We start from the raw sequence: 23,541 nt of genomic DNA, 5'->3' as shown, positions 1-23,541 counted from the left end.
ATCTTTGTAAGTATTAAAGACAGTATACTAAGTCTGACAAATAATAAATATTCATATGTTCTCTTTTTTCTCTCCTATCGTTTATCTACTTTTGACAGATGATGTCCGTTCATACAGACTGTGTTGTATCTGTGCAAATTTTAAGTACATTGATGGAAATAACAATTAGAAATGGTAAGTGTATAAATTTTTTGCATTGCTGTTAATAATGGTATCTTACTATATTTTAAAATATATCATAAACATTTTTATCAGAAGTTTATAATGATGTGAAACTCCAGTCAAAAGTGAATATGTCTGTTTTCTAATTGCATTGAGAAAAAAGAGCCTACCATCTTACAAGTAGCAACCCTTAACTGATACTAAGGCATGGATTCGTTTTCTGAGTAAATGGGAGGAATAGTTGCTGGATTATTAATGTATTTAACCAGTCAGTTTAATAATTAGCTTATCAGTACAGTATAGGTAATGCACTGAAATTGAAAACATACACTGCGAAAAGGTAATAGTAACTTTGTCACCACTGTGGTTTACCTGTTTTCACCTGTTTTGAGGTTTAGTGCTGAAAAATGCACTAAAGATGATAGAGTCTTCCTGTGTTAATGTTAATTGGAAGTCTAACTATTATTTTGGTGTGTTTTAGATGTCACCTCTTCCTGAGTTATACCCTTTTATGTATCACTGTTTTCTTCATAAATGCTATTCTTTCACCGTTATTCAGAAATGTATTATTTCCCACTGTATTGATAGTATATTATTAGCTAACATAGCATCCATCAATTCTAGAAAATTAATTTGTGTTTCACATGCAAACTAACAGTTTGTAACTATGAATATGTGGACTCAAGATTTGGAATTATTTTTTTTTGTTAACTAGATATCTTCAGTGATTCACCAGTTTGGCCCTGGATCCCATCATTATCTGATGTAGCGGCTGTGTTTTTCAATATGGGAATTGGTTTTAGGTCTTTGTTTCCTCTTGAGAATCTTCAGCCAGACTTTAATGAAGATAATCTAGTGTAAGTCTTTCTTCATTTATTAGATTAGCAGTGCTGAATCATTAACACCTAACCTGTTTCTTCAGAAGGAGTGCTATATTCTAAAAAAAATAATGAAAAGATGATTGGATTTTTTTAAAAAAAACTTAGTGACTATAATGAATGTGGATTAATTATGGCAATTTGGAATAGACAGAGTAATAAATTCATCCATGTCTTAGCATTTAAAGAAAAATACTGTTAACATTTTGCTTTCTTTTTTATTCTGTATGTGTATTTTTGATGTCACCAAAACCAGAACTTGGGGCCGTTTTCGTTACTTACTGTTTATTAGTGTTTTTATGTCAATATGGTATTTTTTAAAATGTCTAATAAGACATTGTCTTATTAGAACAGTTTTCAAATAGTGATATAAAGTCTGATTTTGAACTTAAAATCTTTTTCTGTTCTGGCTTGTATAGAACAATTAAAAATATGTCTAGTAGACTCCAGAATTCTAGTTTCTATAAACAAAATTTGACATTGACTACTTAAATAATGTGCAGTGAAGTGTATTGAGATGTTGTGGAGGGTTTGCGTTTGTGGTTTTTTTACCTGAAAGTACCTGACAGTCACCAATATTCTGCTACTGGCTTTAAAAGCAAGTTGTTCTAGCCAAATTTAGCAATTCAGAGCAAGAAATTATAAGATCTTAAGAGATTTTTGTATACTTGGAATTCTGGTGGCCTAGTGGTAAGAATCTGCACTGCAATCCTGAAGGCATGTGTTTTGAGAAATAATTTCTATTTTTAATTTTTATTTATTATTTTATTGTGTGTGTAATATTGAATCAGATCTGACTGGTACAGGAGGAGATTACCCCTCCTTCTCCAGCAGAACATCTGGTGGGTTCAAACCTGCATACCTTTGGGATTGCAGCACAGCTTCTTACCATTAGGCCACCAGAGCTCCCTACGGCACATGTTTTGAATCCACCAGCTTGTCCATGGGGAAGGATGGACATTCTCCTTCCATGTGATTAACTGCCTCTGAAAACCCATTGGAGGGTCAGCTATGGGTTGGTTCTGACTCAGTGGCACACAACAGCAACAAACGAAAATGGCTGACCCTTTTCTGGTTCATAGGCTTGATGATTGGGACTTCATACTTCTGTATGACGTGTGCCACCCTTTAAACCTTGTTATGACATAGACACACTACCCATCTGACATGAAAAAAAGGCTATTATGTCATCCTTTTAAAAAATACCATATTCCTTATTTCCTATTTGTGTACTCTTTTGAGCAGACTTCCCCTGACTACCAAGTAGGGTTGATTATAACCTCTGTGTAGCAGATTGCCACACCTGGTTCTTCATAGTAGCACAGTAGGTTTAAATTGGCACTGTTTCATTTACCAGCCAGACACTGACCCATCTGAACTACTCAGGTACTTTTAAAAAACTTTCATTTTTAAATGATAAGTATTACCACAAAGTTGTAAGAAATAACAGAAATCCCATAGACTCTTCATCTGTTTTCCTCCACTGGTGATGTCTTAAATGCCTGTAGTACAGTATCACAACCAGGAAGTTGACATTGATACTCTCCATCAGACCTTGTCATTTCCTAAACAACTTTATTTGGATAGGATAAGGTAGGAAGCAGTGAATTTATGTTAGTAAGAGCAGTTTGAAAAAGTAAGGTGAGAAATGTTGTATAACTAAAACAACTTAATCAGTGTCAATGATTTGTCTGCCTTTGGGCATCATACATTTTAATCAGTGTCAGTGAATTGTCTGCCTTTGGGCATCATAGATTTTTACGGGATGTTTACAACTGTATGGTATCAAACTGACAGGAGGTTTCACCAGTTTTATTTGCACTTACTTTATGTTTTATGCAATTTTTTTCACCTACAAATTTATGACTAACATAGTCAAGATGGTATTTGAATTTAGGCTTTAGTGAATATGCTAATACAGAATATATTAATAATCACAATTTGAGATTAGGTTTTAATTAACACCGGTTAGTTATTAATTGCCTTTTATACAGTAAGTTCAGGGAGCTTTGGTGGCCTAGTGGCAAGAAGCTGCACTGCAATCCCAAAGGCCCACAGTTCTGTGCTCGCTTCGGCAGCACATATACCAAAGGCCCACAGTTCAAGGCCACTAGCTGCTTGTTGGGAGAAGGATGGGCATTCTCCTCCTATGTGATTAACTGCCTCTGAAAACCCACTGGAGAGTCAGCTGTGAGTCCGTTCTGACTCTACAGTACACAACAGTATAGTTAAGTTCTGTTTTTAGTTGCTGTTGAGTTGATTTAATAAAATTACCACCTCACCTAAGGACCTATAAATAATCTCTTACTGTTTAATAGCTAGTAATACTAAATACATGCTAATACAGCATTTATGCTTATACAAAAACATTATACCAGAACTGTATTGTTCTTGTTATGAAAGTAAAGGCAAAACAAACTGTCATCTTTTTTAGTTATGATTTGATTGAAAGCTTACAAAAGAAAATAGTTTTCCATTCACCCATTTATATTCATTAATTACAATACCCACATTATAACTGCACCTTTTGCTCTTATCCCTTTAATTCTCATTTCCACTAATCTTTCTATATATCCCTTTCATGCCTTCTGGGCTTTATTCTTAGTCAAATGCTAATCTTTTGACATTATGTGGTTAATTACTGTAAGAAGAAAAGTGCTTCCCTGAAAATCTTACAGGCCTGTGTATTTTTTGACTGAAAGTCAAACCACAGGAGTAGGGGTGAGTTTTGTTCCAAGTTGAAAGGGTAACTGAGGACCATGGTCTCAGAGGTGCCACCAGTCTTATCCAGACCAGTAAGCCTGGCCAGTTTTATTTATTTTTTATTTTTTTTAGTTTTGTTTCATGCATCATAAATGTGTTAAAGGTAAACATTATTAATGAGATCTTAATAAGAACCTCTTTTTTTTGAGGAGATGGCCTGAGCAAGAGTTGGAATTTATAACTGATTTTAAATTCTCACAGAGAAAAACAAAGCTAGCCAATAAAATTTTCTTAAAATTTTTTCTCTCAACGTTAAAAGACAAGACTGGCTTCAGCAGATTTTTAAAGTGTGTTATAAGAATACAAGAGTTCTGTGTTTGGGTGAGCTCCGGTGGCCTAGTTGGCAAGAAGCTGCGCTGCAATCCCAGAGGTGCATGGTTTTAATCCACCAGATGCTCTTCTGGAGAAGGAGGGACAGTCACCTCTTGTACCAGTCAGATCCAATTTGATGGTACACATACACACAAATAATAAAGTTTAAAAAAAAAGAATACAAGAGTTCTGTCAGTGAAGCAAAATGAGACTATAGTAGCTGAGATACATAAAGAGTGTGTAATCAGGGCAGCATTTCAGAAAATGACAAAATATAGACTACTCATTTCAAAGTAGACAATTCTAGAATTGATAACTGAGTAGGCATGTGAGAAAAAGTTTTAATCTATACATCACTTATCTGAATATGTACAGTCAAACCATAAATACAGAAAAATGTTAAAAAATCAGAATCTTTTTACACACAAGGTACAAGGAAAACTTGTATGTTTCTATCATATTCCATCATGTTTCACTGTGGAAGAAACTGGCAGAATTTTCTTTATAATCCTAGAAGATGCTTATATGTATGAACTAAAAACTCAGAATCTATAAAAGGCCATGTTCCATTAATTTAAAAAGGAAAAATAATATCTTCCCAAGCCATCCAAAAAGCCTAGTTAAATGAATCATGATAAATTCATTATTATTATGATCACTAACACTGTATGAGCACTAACACTATTCTCAGGATTTAACATGTAGTGACATCGTGCAATAGTCACTATGATTACATCTATGATTGAGTAATATTTCATCCACATTTTATAAGCAACAGAGTCACAGAAAGGACAGATAATTTGCCTGAGATTATAGAGCTAGGAAAAGATAAAGTTCTCCACATAAGTTAAGGAAGTATCTCTCTAATAGCAGGGTTAAAGTTATATACTATGCTATGGTTTATACTAAAAAAGATGGAGAGAATATATATTCATACTAGAGTATGCATAAAATATCTGTGGGAGGAAGGGCTAAAACTCACATTGTGGGTGTGGAAGTGAGTGGCTGAAGAGCCTCAGACTGGGAAGAAAATCTTTGACAATATACCTCTTGATAAAAAAAATATATACCTCTTGATAACCTGTAATAGATTTTTTTTTACCATGAGTATATTATGCAAAAAATTAAGACAGTATCATTTATTTACTAAAGAAAGGTCAAGTCATGTGTGTTCCTTTCCATGAACGTTCACTTAATACTTCAACTGGAATTGAGGTGTTTCGAATTAGTTCTTTGTGTTGTTATCGCATGAGCCCTGTAGTCAGATGGTTCTTTTTGTCAGAATCTCCATCTATATGGTTTTTCCAACACCAAGAGCAGCAAGAATAGTGCCTTATAAAAAGTAGTTATTCAGAGGAAAACAGATGAATAAGGGCAGAAATCAAATCACTGCCTAGGATAGGGAACTAATTTGCATCTGGAATAAAGGAACTTTTGAGATTGATGGAGACATTTTATTTCTTGTTTTGGATTGCATATACATTTATTAAAATTTGAAAGAGGTCTATTTTATAGTCTGAAAATTATACCTCATTAAGTTTTCTTGAAAGTTAGCTGGTACTTAACATACAAAATTACATTGTACCTGTCTTCACCTTGCATTATTCACTTTTCAGTAGTTCTGAAACATACATAACTTCAGAGGGAAAAGGAACTGAAGAATCATCTTACAAGCCAATTTTTTCAACTTTTCCTGAAACCAACATATTTAATGTAGTTAAGGTAGGACAAAGTCTTTGTGTCTGTGGCACAAAATTGGAAGGATTTCATTTTCTTGTTAGTACTTGAAAAATTTTGATTTGATAATGTTTCTAAATGTAAAAAATACACATCCTTTCAAGCAATCCATCTATTAATGATTGTTTCGGGATTTTCCCCTGAACATCAAGTGCTTTGTTTTTTTATATAGTTCTTTGGCATCTTTTGTAGTTAAGAGTCTTCAAATACAGTGTTTCCCTAAATTGTTTTGTCTGTGTATTTGTGTTAAAGTTTCTAGGCTTGTGTACATCTATATATCCAGAAGGATACCAAGATCGTGAACTGATGTTGCTTATTTTAATGTTGCTTAAAATGAGTTTGGAAAAACAGCTGAAACAGATACCTCTAGTGGACTTCCAAAGCCTCATGATAAACCTGATGAAGAATATTAGAGATTGGAACACCAAGGTAATATTACTTAAAACTTCAGTTTTGAAAATAAAAAAATTTTAAAAAAACCCAACAAACTTCAGTATTGGTTTTATATATATATAACATCAAATTTTACTTCATTTAGTGCATAGAGAATACAGTTTCTAAACTCAGGTAAAGATTGCTCTGGTGGCTTTGTGGTAAGAAATTGCACTACTAACTCAAAGGTATGTAGTTCAGATCCATCAGCTGCTTTATGGTAGAAGGAGGGAAAATCTCATAAGCAGTTTACTTCCTTTGAAAACCCACTCAGCGGTCAGCGGTGGGTCAGTTCTAACTTGACAGAACACAACAACAAAACTCAGGTAAAAGAAATCTTTGGCAGGTGAACAACAGACAGAGAAAAGAACTCTAGTTTAGTGGAACTGTGTTTTTTAAATTTATAGCTGAATTTGCAAAACTGCAGCTATACATTTATCAAAAAATTTGTTTCTTGAAGATACAGTGTGCTAAGCATTAAGTGTGCTAGAGACACGGTTGTAAAAAAAGGCATGATCTTCACCCACATGGGGATTACATTCCCCTGGTCAGGATTAGGTAACAAGCAAGTAAATGCTTAATGTAATACAAGTGCTCTGCAAAAAATAAATGGACAGAACAGAGTATAGAGAACTGTAGAACAGATACTACACAATTTCTGATGAGGCAGACAGAATACTCTTCTGAAGTTACATTTCAGCAGAAACCTAAGTGATGGACTAAATTATACACATAACAAAAATTTGAATTGAACTTCTGTTGCTTTATCTGGACTAAACATATTTTTAGGCTTCCTTTCAGCCTTTTTGGTGGATAATTTCAAATGTATACAAAAGTAGAGAGAAGAGCATAATGAACCTCAAAGTACCCAACACGTAGCATCAGTATGTGTGTCTTCATTTATCTGTTGCCTGGTATACCACACTGAAACCTTCTGGATTATTTTTAAGCAAAGCTGTTTGGTTTTGTGGTTTTGATGCTAATGTGTGAGAAATCCTTAAAGTGCAAGACACCCCAGGTGATAAACATACATGATCTTGTGTAACTCTCTTGTTGTTGTTGTTGTTATCATATGCCATCAAGTCACCCGCAACTCATAGCGACCCTGTGTACAACACCTCTGAAACCTGCCCTGTCCTGAGCCAGTCTCACTGACTCCAACACACCTACCCCCATTGCCCCAGTTTCTATATCAGTCCATCTTGTGTGGGGTCTTCCTTGCCTGCAGTCTTCCTTGCCTGCGCTGTCCCTCCACCCTTCTGAACATGATGTCCCTCTCCAAGGACCAATCCCTCCTGGCCATGTGCCCAAAGTATGTGAGACTGAGTTTTAAAATCCTAGCCTCGAAGGAAGAGCTTTGTTTTACCCTCTCCAAGACTAACCTATTTGTTTTCTTGGTGATCCATGGTTATGTTCAAGACTTTTCTCCAGCACTGCATCTCAAAGGCATCAGTTCTTCTGTCATCCTTAGGCATTGTCCACCCCACTGATGGATAGTAATTGCAAAGATTTTGGCCTGGACCAGGCACACCTTAGTCTCTAGAGCGACATCATTGCTTCTTAGTACTTTGGAGAGGTCCCTGACAGCAGATTTCCCCCATGTAATTTGGCTCTTGATTTCCGGATTGCTGGTGCCAAAAGTGGTAAGGAGCTGAGCAAGTTGTAATTGCTAACAACCTCAATGTCTTTCCCCATCTATCATGGTGCTGCTATTTGACCCAGTGGTGAGATTCTTTGTCTTCTTGAAGTTGAGGTTCAAGCCATGTTGAAGACAACTTGACTTTCTTTTTTTAAAAAAAAAAAAATTTTAAAACATTCTTTTTTAAATTTTTATTATTTTTGTGTGTGTGTACTGTCAAATTGGATCTGAGTGTTACAGGAGGAGATTGCCCCTCCTTCTCCAGCAGAGCATCTGGTGGATTCAAACCACGTACCTCTGGGATTTCAGTGCAACTTCTTGCCACTAGGCCACCATAGTTCCCTACTCCTTGACTTTCTACAGCAAGCGCCACAGATCCTCAGTTTCAGCAAGCAAGGTGGTTTTGTTTGCATAATGTAGATTGTTGATGAGTCTTCTCCAATCCTGATGCCACATTTATCCTCATAAAGCCCAGCCTCCTGAGTGATACATTCTACATATAGATAGGATGCATCCCTGACACATTTTACTTATTTTGAACCATGCAGTGTTTTCTTGTTCTGAGGACTTTTTCCTGGTTCAAGTACAGGTTTTGCATAAGCACAATCAAATGTTCTGAGATACCCATTCTCCTTAAGGTTAGTTAGCCACAGTTTGGTGTGATCCACACAGTCAAATGCCTTTGCATAATCAATGAAACACAGATAGATATCCCTCTGGTGCTCTTTGTTTTCTGCCAAGATCCATCTGACATTGGCGATGTCTAGCACTACAACCTCTTCTTGTACAACCTCTAACTTGTATTTTTGGTAGTTATCTGTCAGTGTACTGTTCCATTCATTTTTGGATAATCTTCAGAATTTTGCTTGTGTGTGATATTAGTGATAATGTTTGATAATTTCCACACTCTGTCAGGTCACCTTTTATTTGAATGAGAATAAATATGGATCTCTTTCAGTCATTTGGCCAGGTAGTTGTCCTCCAGTTTTCTTGGCACAACTTGGCAAAACCACATCCAGGGCAGCATCTGTTTGTTGAAATATATCAAATGGTATGCCATCAAGTCCTGGGGATTTATTTTTTGCCAAGTCCTTCAGAGCAGTCTGAATTGACCATATGTTGTTTCTGTACTCCTTCCATCTTTTAATGCTTTCTGGATCATTCAATATTCTGCCCGTAGCATCCTTAAGTTTTGCAACTCATGGCTTGAATTTGTTAGTTCGTTCAGCTTAAGAAATGCTGAGCAAATTTGGCCCTTTTGATTTTCAGACTCCAGCTCCTTGCACATTTCATTATAATACTTTGCTTTATCTTCCCAAGCTGCCCTTTGAAATCTTCTGTTGGGCTCCTTTTTTATTTCTTCCCTTTGCTTTAGCTTCTCAGTGCTCTCGTGTAATATTCAGAGTCTCTTATGACGTCTGTTTTGGTCATCTTTCTCCATCTTTGTAATGACCTTTTCCATTCTTGATGGGTGATATTCTTGATATCTTCCCAAAGCTTATCTGGTCTTTGTTCATTAGTGTTCAGGGCATCAAAACTGTTCCTGAGTTGGTTTTTAAATTCAGGTGGGATATACCCAAGGTTAAATTTTTATTTCTGTATATATAATTTTACTTTCTTTAGCCTTAATTTGAACTTGAATATAAGTATTTGATGTTCCGTTCCTTAATCAGCACCTGGCCTAGTTTTCACTGCTGATATAACTCTCATTATACAGATTAGGAATGATGTTCGTATTTATATCACTTTACCCTTTTAAGAGGAACAATTTAAGTGTATACAGTTATAACATAAATCATGAAAACTAGATGAAATGTTGATGAATTTAACTTATAAAACTGCATCCATATACATTATGTTCATATCAGCAGGTTCTAGACTTCATGCTACTTAAAAGAAGAAATCTCTTTTTTTTTAAATAGGAGTATATGAAGAGATGTGGGTAATTTGCCAAATGTTTGGTACCACTGACCTATTGTTCTTTGTTTTCAGGTGCCTGAACTCTGTCTAGCCATAAATGAACTCACCAGTCATCCTCACAACCTCCTGTGGTTGGTACAGCTAGTTCCTAACTGGACATCACGTGGAAGGTATTGAAAAGTGAGAACTAAACATTAAGAAATTTTATAGTATCTACTTTAATAAAGTGCTTTGGGGACCTTTTCAGTCATTATTTGAATGTTAAGTTCGAGTCCTTTTTCATACTCAGCTGTAAGGAAAGACATTGATAAAAGCTCATAATGATTTGTCTGATTTTCAGGCAACACTTCCTAATTTTATGTACAATTATTGCACATGGAGTTTTTTTTCTTTTCTCTTAAAGCTTGTACATTTTTGTGTAGCCATCTCATCTCAAAGCATCAGCTGTGTTTCCAATTAGAGGCATTAGAAGAACTCTTGGTAGTGTTGATTAAAATACATTTTGAATACTTTTCAATTCTAATTCCAGACAACTGAGACAGTACCTCAGTCTAGTGATTATTTCAAAACTTTTGGATGAGAAGCATGAAGATGTCCCTAATATCAATAATCTGCAGGTACAAATATATTTTTGTTTTCTTTTAATATGTAAAGATAGTTAAGTGTAGATAAAATTGATGAGCCCTAAAAGCAAATGTCCTAGGGTTCAGTCTCAACTCTAAAGTATGATAGTAAGTATAATTCATACAATCTTCAGTATGGCCCTTAAGTAATGAGAATTTCTTCATTTCTGAAATGGAGAGTTTATCACACCCCCTGCCACAAAAGATGATTGTGGACAACCAAATGAATTAAAATGCAGTAACTGCTTGGGAGAAATCATTGCACTGTTATAAGGTGACATTATTTACTGAATTGGTCTAATTAATAAAATTTAGCAGTTAATTATAGAATTAGGAATTATAGACCTGTAATATTAATTATATCTTATATCTATCTAATATTAAAAATTATCTAACTCTTGGAGCTTAAGTGTTATCCTTCAGTACTTGTTTAGTAATGAATCTGTCATGTATGTATGAGTTTATCTGTGAAAGCTTTTTCACAAACATTAACAGTACTTAGGAAGTTCACCTTAATTGGATTTGAAAATTCATGATAAAACCTGCTCTGAGTATTCATTTGTCCTTCTTTCACTTGCAATTCAGTATAAGGTATTCTGCTAAGCACTAGGGGTACAGACATGAATTAAATATAAATACTGGTTAAAAAAAATAAGCCAACCATTCTGGTAAGTATAGTAAGATTTATTGTGATAGACGTAAGCACAAGGTGTTATGGAGAAAGATAAAGAACCAAGGAGGGAGGAAAAGAAGAGATCCAGGGATAGAATTTTATGCTTCCTAATTATTTTTTGTCTTTTTTTTTTTTTTGGTCCATGTAGAATAGAATTACATTAATAACCCTCAAACTCAGTAATTGATATTCAGACTACATACTAACTTGTGATTCCTCCCCCTCCCCCAACCTTTTGTTCAGTATTCAGTGACTTTGACCATGCAAGGAGATTCAACTTGCCTGAATTTAATAATTTAGTTAAAATAAGTTTTCTGTAACCTCTTTTGTAATGCCATTTGATGATCTCCTTAAGCATTTTTCTTTTACCCTCTTTAATTTAAAATCCCTTTTAAGCAGTTGTAATGATGTATCCTCAACTATAGAAAATCTAAAAGACCAGGACTGTTAACTCTGTACCATTAAGTAAGTCAGCTCTGACTCATAACAACACCAGCTTCAACAGAACAAGTGTGTGCCCAATCCTGTGCCATCCTTAAAATTTCTGCTGTGCCTGAGTCTGTTGTTACAATCTGTCCATCCATCTCATTTAGGTTTTTCCACTCCTCATTTGACAAGCTACTTTTCCAAAAGGGAGCCAGAATTAGGGAAAATCATACTAAAAGAGGATGCTGAAATAACTCACCTAAGAAGGTGTAACTACACTGGTTAATGTTTCTCACTGTCTCTTTGTTTTAATAGATCTCAATTCTCCATCACTATCTAGTGCAAATGAAGCCTTCTCATTTGCTGAAGAAAATGGTATCCAAGAAAAGAGCTGAACAACCCAATGGCACTATTGATGAGAGTCTTCATTTAGAACTGGAAAAGCAGGTATCAAGGCTATAAAGTGTCAAAAAGTGCACATATGCATAAGTAATGTTACCTTTCTTACTCTATATATAGGATTTTCTGATTTAGAGACTACATCCTCATAATCAAAGATTTTAAATTGAATGGTGGTTGGTTTTTTTTAATATCTTTATTGACATGAAATTTGTTAAGAGTTGAGAATTTAGGTAAAGGCTCATTGTTATTTAATACTAAAACAAAAAGAACTCAGACTCACTGCCATCAAATTGTAACTGCCCCATAGCTGGCCCTCTAGAGCATTTTCCAAGACTCTAAAGCACATGGTAGAAAATGCCCAGTATTCCTCCCACAAGAGCAACTAGGGACTCTAACCATCAGAGAGGTGCCACCTTTGGATTAGCAGTACAGCTCTTACAGACTATTCCACCAAAGCTCCTGGTTTAATTCTGGAACTATTATAGTCCTAGGACCATAGGAACACTGGAGGCCTAGTGGCAAGAAGCTGCACTACAAGCCTGAAATGAATGCACCAGTTGCTCTGTGAGAGGATGGGAAATCTCCTGTGCGATTACCTGCCTCCAGTTACCTATAATGAACAGCGGAAGGGTCAGCTATGGGTTGGTTCCAACTTGACAGTCCACAACAATAATAGGACAGTTATAGGGAGCTCTGGATAGCCTTGTGGTAAGAAGTTGTGCTGCAGTCCTGAAAGCATGTGGTTCAAATCCACTAGCTGCTCTCAGGGAGGTGGGTGGGCATCTCCTCCCATGTGATTTGTTATTTCTGAAAACCCACTGGAAGGTCAACTGTGAGTCAGTTCCAACTCAGTGATACACAACAACAATAGAGCAGTAATGAGGTGTAAAATAAATGTGTTTGAAAGAGAAATCAGAAATCCTAGATTAAATGGTTGACTATTATTATTAACAGCTAAATTAACTGTAGTAAATTTCTTCTCCTTCCTGGACAGACTTGCCTAACTCATGAATCAGGAATGACATCTATGTTAGTTGTAAAGCATTTCCTGTGACTTCTTTTGTAATGCTCTTTGGTCCCCTTTTTAAGGTTACTCCTAAATTTGGAAGTAATTCTATTCATTTTTCTAACAGGCCTATTATCTGACCTACGTTCTACTTCATTTAGTTGGTGAAGTTAGTTGCTCTCATTCTTTTTCTTCAGGACAACGGGTAGGTAATTTTTCTTAATTTTCCCCTTTTTTAAGTAGGCATCATTATTTTGATGAAATGAGTGAAAATTCACTGTAGAGAAAAAACTTTAAAAATTGTATCTTTTAATTTGCCATAGATTTCCTGTGTTCACTAAAAATAGGGGGGTAGTAGTAACCTTACAGCCAGCCATATATGACATTTTCCTTTAAAATTAAACTGATGGTGAGGCAACTTCAGAAGTGCATCTCAAAATTGCCTTACTTCACCGTACAAAGATTTTGATTTTGAAATATTCTGTCTATACTGCCATGATCTATTCTCCTGGAGAAAGTTCTTGTTTATTTTTCTTGTTTCAGATCTGAGCTTATCCAGCTCTATTTTACGATTACCTCCCAGGCATGAATAGAGGGCAAAACTGGTCCCTGTGCTTTTTATGTTAACTCTCCTGATTGGACCCAAGTGTAGTCATCTATTTATAATGTTTGTATATAGTTAGTCACTACTTTTTAATTTTTTTTTAACTTGCCTCTTTTTTATCTTTCTTTTACTTTAAGATATTATCACTTCTAATTGGTTTATAATAACAGTAGCAGTTAAAACCTGTATTGGTGAGCATTGCTTTTTTTGATATTATATAAACATGTATACCCATGTATCTCTGCCCACTTGTACAAGCATCTCTAAAAGTTAAATTCCTAAGGAATTCTAGATTTCTAGGTCAAAGGTATAAATATTTCAGAGAGGTGTTACTGTATTTTCCTCCTCAAGAGTATACATTCTCTCCAACTATGCATGATGTAACTATATGTGTGTTAGAGTAACTGTTGGACTGTATAGCTGTAAAATAGACATTTAAGTTTTAAGGAGTTCCCAAGGCAGTTTGACTATGTGGATCACAACAAATTGTGGCTAACACTGAGAAGAATGGGGATTCCAGAACACTTGATTGTTTCATGCAAAACCTTTACCTAGACCAAGAAGCTGTTGTCCAAACAGAGCAAAGGAACACTGAATGGTTCAAAATCAAAAAAGGAGTGCATCAGAGATGTATTCTTTCTCCATACCTTGTGTGTGTGTGTACTGAACAGATTGGTGGAAGACTCAGCAACAGCTTGCGTTATGTAACTGATACAACCTTGCTTGCTTAAGCTGAAGAGGACTGAAAACACTTTGCAAAAGGACAAGGACTGCCTTCAATATGGATTGCATCTCAACATTAAGAAAACAAAAATCCTCACCACCAGGCCAATAGGCATCATTGTGATAGATGGAGAGAAGATTGAAGTTACTAATGATTTCTTCTTACATGGATGCACCATTAACATCCTTGGCACCAGCAGTTAAAAAATAAAAACACAAGCTGTATTGGGAAAATCTGCCGTCAAGGACCTCTCCAAAGGGCAAAAGACCAACAATGGCAGTCTAAAGACTAATGTGTACCTAAGGCAAGCCATGGTCTTTGTAGCTACTTGCTGTGCAGCTGGGCAATGACTAAGGATACCTAAAAAGAATCGATGTCTTTGAGTAGTGATGCTGGAAAAGACTATTGAATATATTATGGACTGTCAAGAGAACAAACAGGTCTGTACTGGAGAGGGTGAGTCTAGGTTGCTACCTGGAGGCAAGGGTTTTGAAACTCCATCTCACATACTTTGGGCATGTTGTCAGGAGGGGCCAGTTTTTAGAGAATGACATCACACTTGGAAGAGTGAAAGGGTAGAAGGTTAGAGAGGAAGGCCCTAGATGAGACGGATTGACAAAGTGCCTGTGGCAGTGGAGTCAAGTGTGTTGGAGATGGTGAGGCAGGCTTAGGATAGGGAAAGGTTCGGTCAGAGTCATCGTTCATAGGGTCGCTGAGTGATAGTTGACTCAACGGCAAATAACAACAAAAGGAGCACCTATTAATAAAAATGTATTCACAAACAAAAATAAGTTAGCTATTTTAATATTCCACTGGCATGTGTCAAAGAACGACCTTTCAGATTTATAGATATTGCATTGCCCTCTTAAAAAAACTATTACTCAATCTGATTTACAGAGTTAATATTCATTAATGTTCCATCTTTTATTTTTTAATGAATACTTTCTCTGTCTCATTAGTTATTTCACTGATTTAAGTCTGCAGTCAGGTTACTTCTCCAAATTACTGAGGAGCAACAGTGTTAGTTTGAGGACTAAGGACTGATCACTTGCTATGCATCTGAGAGCTGGACAGGAAATAAGGGTGACAGAAGAATTGATGCCTTTGGGCTGTGGTGTTGGAGAAGAGCAGGGAATATCCCATGGACTCCCAAAAGAACAAATAGATATTTGTTGTCTATTGTATATATGTGTATATGTCTTGGAGAAAGTACAGTCAGAATGATCCCTGGAGACAAAGATAACAAAGCTTTATCTCTCATACTTTGGATATGTTGTTAAGAAAGACTGTTTCTTGGAGTGAAACATCATACTTAGCAAGGTGAAGTATTGGTGAAAAAGAGGAAGACTCTCAACCAAAATGGGTTGACACAGTGACTGCTACAGTAAGCTCAAATGTGTCAGAGGATGATACAGGATAGGACAAGGCTCAGATCTATTATCCGTAGGACATACTCGACTTGTTGGCACCTAACAATAGCAACAAAATGGTGGATAATTAACATCATAAATGGCCAACTGGGAAATGATAGATTTTTAAATGATTGTCAGCTCTTCTTACTGGATATAATTTGTTCATTGTTAATGCTTCAGAGTGGTTTTCATCCTTGTATTTATTTTCACAGAAACACTTAGTTCGCCTTTGTGGTGCTTTGGAAAAGCATGTTAAGTGTGATATTAGAGAAGACCCAAAACGTTTTTATAGAACTAAGGTAAGTGCCTTTTTTTCTTATGTAGTGTTAGGACTTTTTGTTATATTTAAAGAGAAGCATATAAAACTTTTTTAAAAAAGGAAAAGCCATGTGAATTTAGATATATGAGTTTCCTTAATAATGGAAATCATCTTCTAGCTAGATTGAAAAAGAAAAGAAAAATCAAAAGCAAATATGTTTTTCATTTTACCATACGTGCTATTCTTAAATTTGTGACTCCTATGGGAAAAAAGAATTTTTCCAGTCCAAGTGAACCTTGATAGTATTTTCCCATTGTACAAATTAATACCTTTATGCTTACGTTAGCTTCAAAGATTAAAGCATTCTTTAAATAAATTATAAAGCAGTGCACTTTTGCTCATAAAGTGGGGGAAAGAATAGGTTAGCTGTTTATCTTTGATTATTCCACTAGAAAATGTGTTAAAGAAAGGACTCTTTAAATTTCTGGGCACTGAATCACTCATACTGAGCTGTAGGACAGAAATAATTTAGAAGAAGTTTGCTATGAGCTTTTTTCTTAAAATTTCCGTGCTTTTCAAGGGCAGTGGAGAAGCTGTGTGTAGTAGAAAGAAGTTCTATGTTAATAAAATGACAAACCGTAAAATCAAACACCAACTTTTTTAACACTTGTTCTTCTGAAAATTTTTTTACTCACCAATAATTTCTAGCTCTTGTAATATAAAACTCTTCTCTTCCCCCCCCTTTTGTGTTTATGTAGTCATTGAATATGAAGTCTCAGCTTTGTAACTTTATATTTTATATTAATTAGCTGGTAAAGTCTAGTCATGTGAACAATGCTTCTTTTGATTCAGTATCTGCATTTTAGTAAATTTAAGTTCAGTACAAAAATCAGTTATCAAATTTCAGGTTCTAAAGTACATATCTCTTTGCCTCAGAGTGGAAAACTATAGTTGAGAAGCACATTGTTTTGAACATTGACTAGGGTTACTGACCCATAGAACTTGGTGGTAGTAGCTGTTGTTGACAGACATACTAAAAGAGGACCACCCAAGGTTTTTTTGTTTCTTGAAGGCAGGCCCAGGCATCATTTGGTGCCAGGGCTTCTGTTACTTAGAGTGGAGAGTGACACAGTGGCCCATGCAAATTGCTTCAAGAAAGAGTCTTGCTGAAATGGAGGATTTCTGTGCCTCTCCAAAAGCCTCTAGAAGAAGAGGTAGCAATTGTTTTGGAGAAAACTTAATCTCCTGAACTCTAGATGAAGGAAAGAAAGCAGAGCTTGCATTTCTCTTTATAAACTTAAAGGGGTTATAAAATTTCTAACTTGTTTAAAACATTTTTTCCCAAGTGGTTTTGTTCAAGAGCTATGTTGAAAATCTTTGAGTTTTTACCAAGAGTTTTGAGTTTTGCACTGAAACTTAGTAAGCCTCCAAATACAGGAATATCCCAAATATTTAAAGACGTTATATATACCTTGTATAAACACAGAAAGTAATAACAGTAAAATGGAAAAGGTACAAATGACAAGCATTTTATTTTGTGACCTTGGATCTTTCAATTGGACGAAGGGAACAATCACAGTCTTAGGACATATAACACAAACCAAACCACTCTTCAACTTCTCTGTCCAGTACTTCTTCCACAGTCTTCTCGGTGATTTCTCTGTCCCTTCTGTGTTCTGAAATTCCAAGGGTTCAAGTTGAAAATTCAAATTCCTTAAAGGCAAAGGATATGCTTTTCTATGTGACTCCTATAACTAAAAAAATGCAGTCCCTAGCATTTGGTATTTTCAATTATGGTGATTGCAGGAAGTTTTATTAATTATTGTCATTTGAAATCCACTCCAGAAGAAGGATTTTTCTTGACAGAATTATTTTTAATTGTTATATGTGGTCTTGTCACAGCTATCAAATCGTTGTTAACAAGCATTGAGTTGATTTTAGGTGAGGATGTTTTGATTTGATCCTTTTTCCTCTTGATATTTTTAAGGTGAAAGATTTGGTTGCCAGGATACATGGGAAATGGCAAGAAATCATCCAGAACTGCCAACCTACTCAGGTGTCATTTTATTAAGAATTTTCCTTTATTCTTATTTTGCTAAAGGATACTCCATACTGTTTGACATTAAAATAGCAGCAAACTGAAAAATCCAGTGTAATACATGATTTGTGTGATTTTTAGCTTTTGTTTACTTTGTTTTAATTTCTTTCTGGAGATAATTGTAACATCTACTTAAAATGTTACATTGGAACAATTGGATATTTCAAGAGGAAAATTTAACAGTTTTTTGAGATAAAGTTTGTATCTTACATATTTCACCCATGTAGATATATAAATGGTATAGTCACATATATTTTGCCATGTAACTTTAATACATTTCTGTCACCCCTTAAAGAAGCTTTGTACCCATTGGTAGCCACTATTCATTATCCACTTCCAGTCCTTGAAAGACATTAATCTACTTTCCATCTCTATGGATTTATTTACTAGACATTTCATATAAATACTTTCGTGACTAACTTCTTTCATTGAGCATAATGTTTTCAAGGGTCATGTCTGGTATATACATACATGTATTTCATTTTTATTGCTAATATTTCATCATGTAGATAATCAGATTTTATTTATCCATTCATTACATAGTAGACATTTGAATTTTTTCTACGTATTTTTTTATTGTAGCCACACTTATAAGTGTGAGGTGTAATCTCATTGTAATTTTTAATTGACAATTCCCTAAATTGCATTATGGAATTATAAGAATTATCTCTATGTTGTAGATAGAAGTCTCCTATTAGATGATATGCAAACATTTTCTCATATTCTGTGATGTCTTTTCACTATATGGATGGTATATCCTATGTAGCACAAAGGGTTTTAAAAAATTTACCTAATCTTTAACCTTTGTGCTTTTGCTATCGTGCCTAAAAAGTCATTGCTTAAGGGACATGTTTTCACAACTGCTGTTAAGTATCCCCTCCTGCTTGTTTACTCATGAAGGCTTTTTTAAGATGATGCTTCTCAAATTGTAATGTACGTGTTGTTAAGTGCTATACAGTCTATTCTAATTCACAGTGACCCCATATAACAGAGTAGATCTGCCCCATAGGTTTTCTAGGCTGTACTCTGTACTGGAGCAGATAGCAAAGTCTTTTCTCTCCTCCACTTGTTTGGTGAGTTTGAACTGCTACCACCAGGGCTCATAGGAATCAGCTAGGAACTTGTTACAATGCAATTCTGATTCAGTAAGTCTAGGGTAGGACCTGAGTTATTTGGCATTTCTCATAGGTTCTCAGAGTGAAGACAGTGAAGCTAGTCCAGGGGCCATACATTGAGTAACGAGGGTGTAGCGAAGGCAGTCTCGCTATTTTATAACATTTAAGTCTCTGGTGATTGTTTTCCTTCACAGGATATGCTTGTTCTTACACAGAAACTTTTGTGAAATCTTGTGCTTTGTTTCTGGCTCTAGTCCCAGTAGATTGTAGGCTGGCCCATTTTGATGTGTTAAAACAGAAAATAATTTAATAAAACAGCTTTTTATTAATCAGCTTAACATTTTCTTTAATCTCCTTAAGCATGACCTTTCAAGTATATGTGATGAAGCGGGAGGGGAGGGAGAAACATTGTGTACTTAGGTTATACTTGCTTCTTATTGCTATTTGATTACCATAAACTTGCAGAGAAATCTATAATATACAGACTTTCTTAATTCAAATCCAGTGTCTAATGATTGGTAGTTCTTTAAGTATTAATTAGTAACCTGATTACATTTTAGCCTCATTCTAGTTTGTTTTGCTTTGTTTTTCTCTTCTAGGGGCAGCTTCATGACTTTTGGGTACCAGATTCTTAACAGGAGTTACATCAGCACTGATAACCAAGAGAAAGTCAACAAAAGCGTTTCCTAAAGAGGTAGAAAAGATTACTACAGAATACAGTGGAGTGCTAAGAAAATACACTGCAAGTGTGACACTTGACTATCTACTGTGAAACTGGTAATGTCAAAATTGCCATTTCTGAAGTAGATAGAAAATTTGGTTTGCGTAATTGTTAAGGCAAACTGCCTTTCAAAGGAACAGAGTTTTCTGAAAGGAGGAGCAGAGTATAACAGCTCATCTAGCCTGCCCCCATTAATTCTTCTTGTTAAATTGTAAGCAGTTTTATTTTCTTGGATAGTATTTATGGCACTTGGATAATCTCAAGAAATATGTGAGAAAGGGATTTGCACCAATTTGAGGGGTTGGAGGTAGAAATCAAGACCCAGTTCCTGGTTGAGTTTAATTTTTTCTCTACATTATTTTAGAGCTAGAAAGAGGAACCTTAGAATTGAATTGAGTAACAACAACAAAAAATCATTCTGTTCTACATCGTCTAAAAACCACAGGGATTTTAAGCCATGCGTTTTCCTTCACTACTCAAGGTTACAGATCTATTTAGGTTTCTAAAGTTCAATTAAAAATTTGAGTAGCATAAATTTGGTATATTGTCAGATTCCCTTCAGGAAAGCTATCATTTAATGGCTCTGCCTTTATGCCAAAACATTTACATAGTTTGTTTTGGATTTCTTTAGGTGCTTTTTTTCCCTGTCTTTCTCTTTTTCTTTTAAATGCTCACTAAATCTTAGACTTCTACTAAACTCTTAGCAGTTTGGCTCTTACTCAGCCATATTAAAATAAAAAATCTATATTGTTAAAGCTTAAAGATTTGGGGAAGTTTCCAAATACTTTGTTTCCATAAGTACATGAATTTTTCAGAGATCTGGATGGTGTTTATTCTTTGAAACTGTGTGTGTCTGTGTCTGTCTTTGTCTCTGTGTGTATGTATGTGTAGGCATGAAAGTGCACATACATGCATGCGTGTACTCACGTGTGCTTACATTTTGAAATTGTTGCACTTGAAAACCACAGCTGCTCTCAGATTCGTAAACACTGGAAAGCCATTGTTTGGTTTAAATGGTAGAGTGTTAATAGAAACACATGGACTGGTCTTAGAAGCCCAAGAGCCCTTTAAAACCCTTGACAGTGATGTCTTCTTACTAGCTAACAGAGAAATTATTTTTTAATTAGTGTCTTAGCAAAAAGTGTTTTCCCTAAAAGAGAATGTCTGCTTTTTCTTTGTAGATTTTGGTTTTGGGTTTGGTTTTTTGTGTGTGTGTGTTTTTTGTGGTTGTTTTTTTGTGTATTTTTTTTTTTACTTGGGTGACACTGCTTTCCTGAGCACTCCTCACATCCCCAGTTGTGGAGAAAGATGGCAAAGAGTAAGGGAACTGGACTTGATGTATTATTTGAGAGAAGAGAAAACAAAATTTGAAAATAATTCACCATATCTTAATTCTAAGGAGTAAAAAGCATTCCATCTTAAATTTATCATTAAAAATCATATCAATAAATTTGGAGCCTTTTCAAGCATTGGGTGGTGAGAGATTTTATAGAAAAGACAAGTAAATCCAGTTTCAGAGAACCTTGACTGAATGAGGCTCCAGGAGTCAGACCAACAAGAGTTGTGTTCTGTGTTAAGTTTACTGATAAGAATATTACTATCTTGATACTACCTCTCAAGGGTATTGTTAAAAAATGCCACTTATGGATTTAGAGATAGATACAAAGAGTTGTGTATGACAGGAGCTTGAAACTCTGGCATCTATCTGCCCAACAGTAGGGGCTTTCATTCTCTGTAATTTAATACTTTGTATATATATTATTTGTGTGTAATTTTACAAGTGTTCATATTTTTCTCATTTTGCATTGTGTAAAGTGTACAAAATTCAAAGTATAAAATATTGCTTATATTGCTTGTAAATATTTTCTAATCGTGTACATTGACGGGGTGGGCAACAAATGGGTTATTCAGGTGTTTTTTTGTTTGGTTTTGTTTTTAAGTGACCCTTTTATATTGCATTTTCAGTAGATAACTGCCCATCAGATTTGAAACCACTTTGATACACTTTTATTTAATAGTACCAATAAAAATAATCTATTTTTCATTTACTTTCTCCATTAGAGAAAGTTATTTCATTTGTTTCTTTAAGGTAATTGACCAAAACATCTGTTTGAACCCTACATTTGTGACCCTGGTAGATATCTTCCATCTCCAGGTCATAATCCAGTCAGTATTTACACTTAGAGTCTCATTAAAATTTTTCTGATTCTCTTTTAGCGTAAGGAATCCATAAATTTTCCCTAAAATCAAGTGTTTTCCTTCTCTTTCTTGAGTCCCCTTGTCTCCCTTTTGCTTCTGTTGCCCAGTCAATGGGTTGATAGTGAGGGAGCAAATACTCATTGCACAGAAAATGTCAGGCCTCTTGAGACTTGGCAAACAAACCTTGCACTGAGTGATGGTGAAGGTGGTAGTATTACTGCGCCAAAAATCACCCTCTCTAATTTTTTAGATAAGTGCGTCAAATTTACTCTCCTTATTACAAGCTGAAAATTAAGATACCTGTGTTTTTGCTTTTGTGTGTAACTGTTAGCCTTTTCTAGACTGCTTTTATTGTTACCCAGAAATATAGCTATATTAACTATTATCATGTTATGTGAAGCAATGCTCTGTGGACAGATTGCATCTACATAGCTATAACAACATTTATACATTTTTTTCTATCTCCTGATGGCAGTGGTGCCTTTGTCACCTTCCAGAAGGTTGGCATTTTGTCTTTATTTTGAAATGCAAGTAGCTTTTGACTTCACAAAAATCTCCCCAGATGTACAAGATTAATATAGTATGTTGTCATCAGGCTCAGTTGGAATATTCACATTTGTATTTCTGTCAATACAAGGATAGTTGGTGGGGACTGGCCAGTAATAGAGTGTGAAGTCTTTTAAATCAAGAATTATTTTAAAAAAAGAAGTGACCCATTCCCACAAGTAAGTTGGAGAACTGGGGGAGACTTCGAGTCTGTTGGACGCAGGCAGCTCCATCAGCGGAGCGGTTCGCGGAATCTGTGATTGTTACGGCTTACTCGTTGCCAGCATTGGTGCACCTCCTCAGCTGTGTGCTTGTCTCCCTGGGCAGCCCTGTTGGCCAGTTGATCCACCAGCAACAAGGCAGGCAGCTCACAGAAATGTGCACAATTCCCTTTTCTTTTTTAAGGTTTTATACTATCTCTGTTTAAAGTCATATGAATGTATGTGTGTGTGTTATTAAAACTGCTTTTTCTCAGTTTGAACGTGTGTTTGGTAATAATTGTTTGACAGTGGGGGTAGTTAAATAATTGGAAAGCCTTATTTCTTCCCCTACCTCCCATCATCTAATTCTTTAAAAGCTAGTTTCTTCCTTCCTTCTTCTTGCTTTGGATTTTACAGCCGGTTTTTTAGTGTGAATGGGTCCTGCTTTGGGGAAACAAAAGCCAGTATTTTTCACAGGTCACCTTTTCTCTTTTTTTTTATGTTTATTTGACTTGGGTTTTTTACACATATTTCAAATTTTTGTGGTCCAATTAATGACTTGCTGAATGAATACTTAACAGTACCTCATGTGCTAGGTTAATTTAGCCACTGTCTGCTAGCATGTTAAGGGAGGTCTGGTGGCCTAGTTGGTAAAAAGTTACACAGCCAACCCAAAGGTGTGGAATTCAA

The 23,541-nt window shown here is 35.4% G+C and overlaps 1 protein-coding gene across 1 annotated transcript in view; it reads left to right on the top strand.

The window, feature by feature from the left end:
* The window catches only part of FAM178A (family with sequence similarity 178, member A), a 45,015-nt gene extending 25,195 nt beyond the window's left edge, over positions 1 to 19,820 (top strand). Inside the window, exons 10-20 of the mRNA XM_006880019.1 lie at positions 99 to 174; positions 878 to 1,019; positions 5,735 to 5,837; positions 6,105 to 6,281; positions 9,916 to 10,013; positions 10,373 to 10,460; positions 11,881 to 12,012; positions 13,101 to 13,178; positions 15,926 to 16,012; positions 17,960 to 18,028; positions 19,785 to 19,820. Of these exons, the coding sequence (XP_006880081.1) occupies positions 99 to 174; positions 878 to 1,019; positions 5,735 to 5,837; positions 6,105 to 6,281; positions 9,916 to 10,013; positions 10,373 to 10,460; positions 11,881 to 12,012; positions 13,101 to 13,178; positions 15,926 to 16,012; positions 17,960 to 18,028; positions 19,785 to 19,820 (1,086 nt within the window). The remainder of the gene's footprint in view (positions 1 to 98; positions 175 to 877; positions 1,020 to 5,734; positions 5,838 to 6,104; positions 6,282 to 9,915; positions 10,014 to 10,372; positions 10,461 to 11,880; positions 12,013 to 13,100; positions 13,179 to 15,925; positions 16,013 to 17,959; positions 18,029 to 19,784) is intronic.
* Positions 19,821 to 23,541: the final 3,721 nt, after the last annotated feature.

This window comes from Elephantulus edwardii, unplaced genomic scaffold, assembly GCF_000299155.1.
Source record: "Elephantulus edwardii isolate Elephantulus edwardi_28Jun2011 unplaced genomic scaffold, EleEdw1.0 scaffold00006, whole genome shotgun sequence".
NCBI lineage: Eukaryota > Metazoa > Chordata > Mammalia > Macroscelidea > Macroscelididae > Elephantulus > Elephantulus edwardii.
This window is presented reverse-complemented; position numbering and strand designations above follow the sequence as displayed.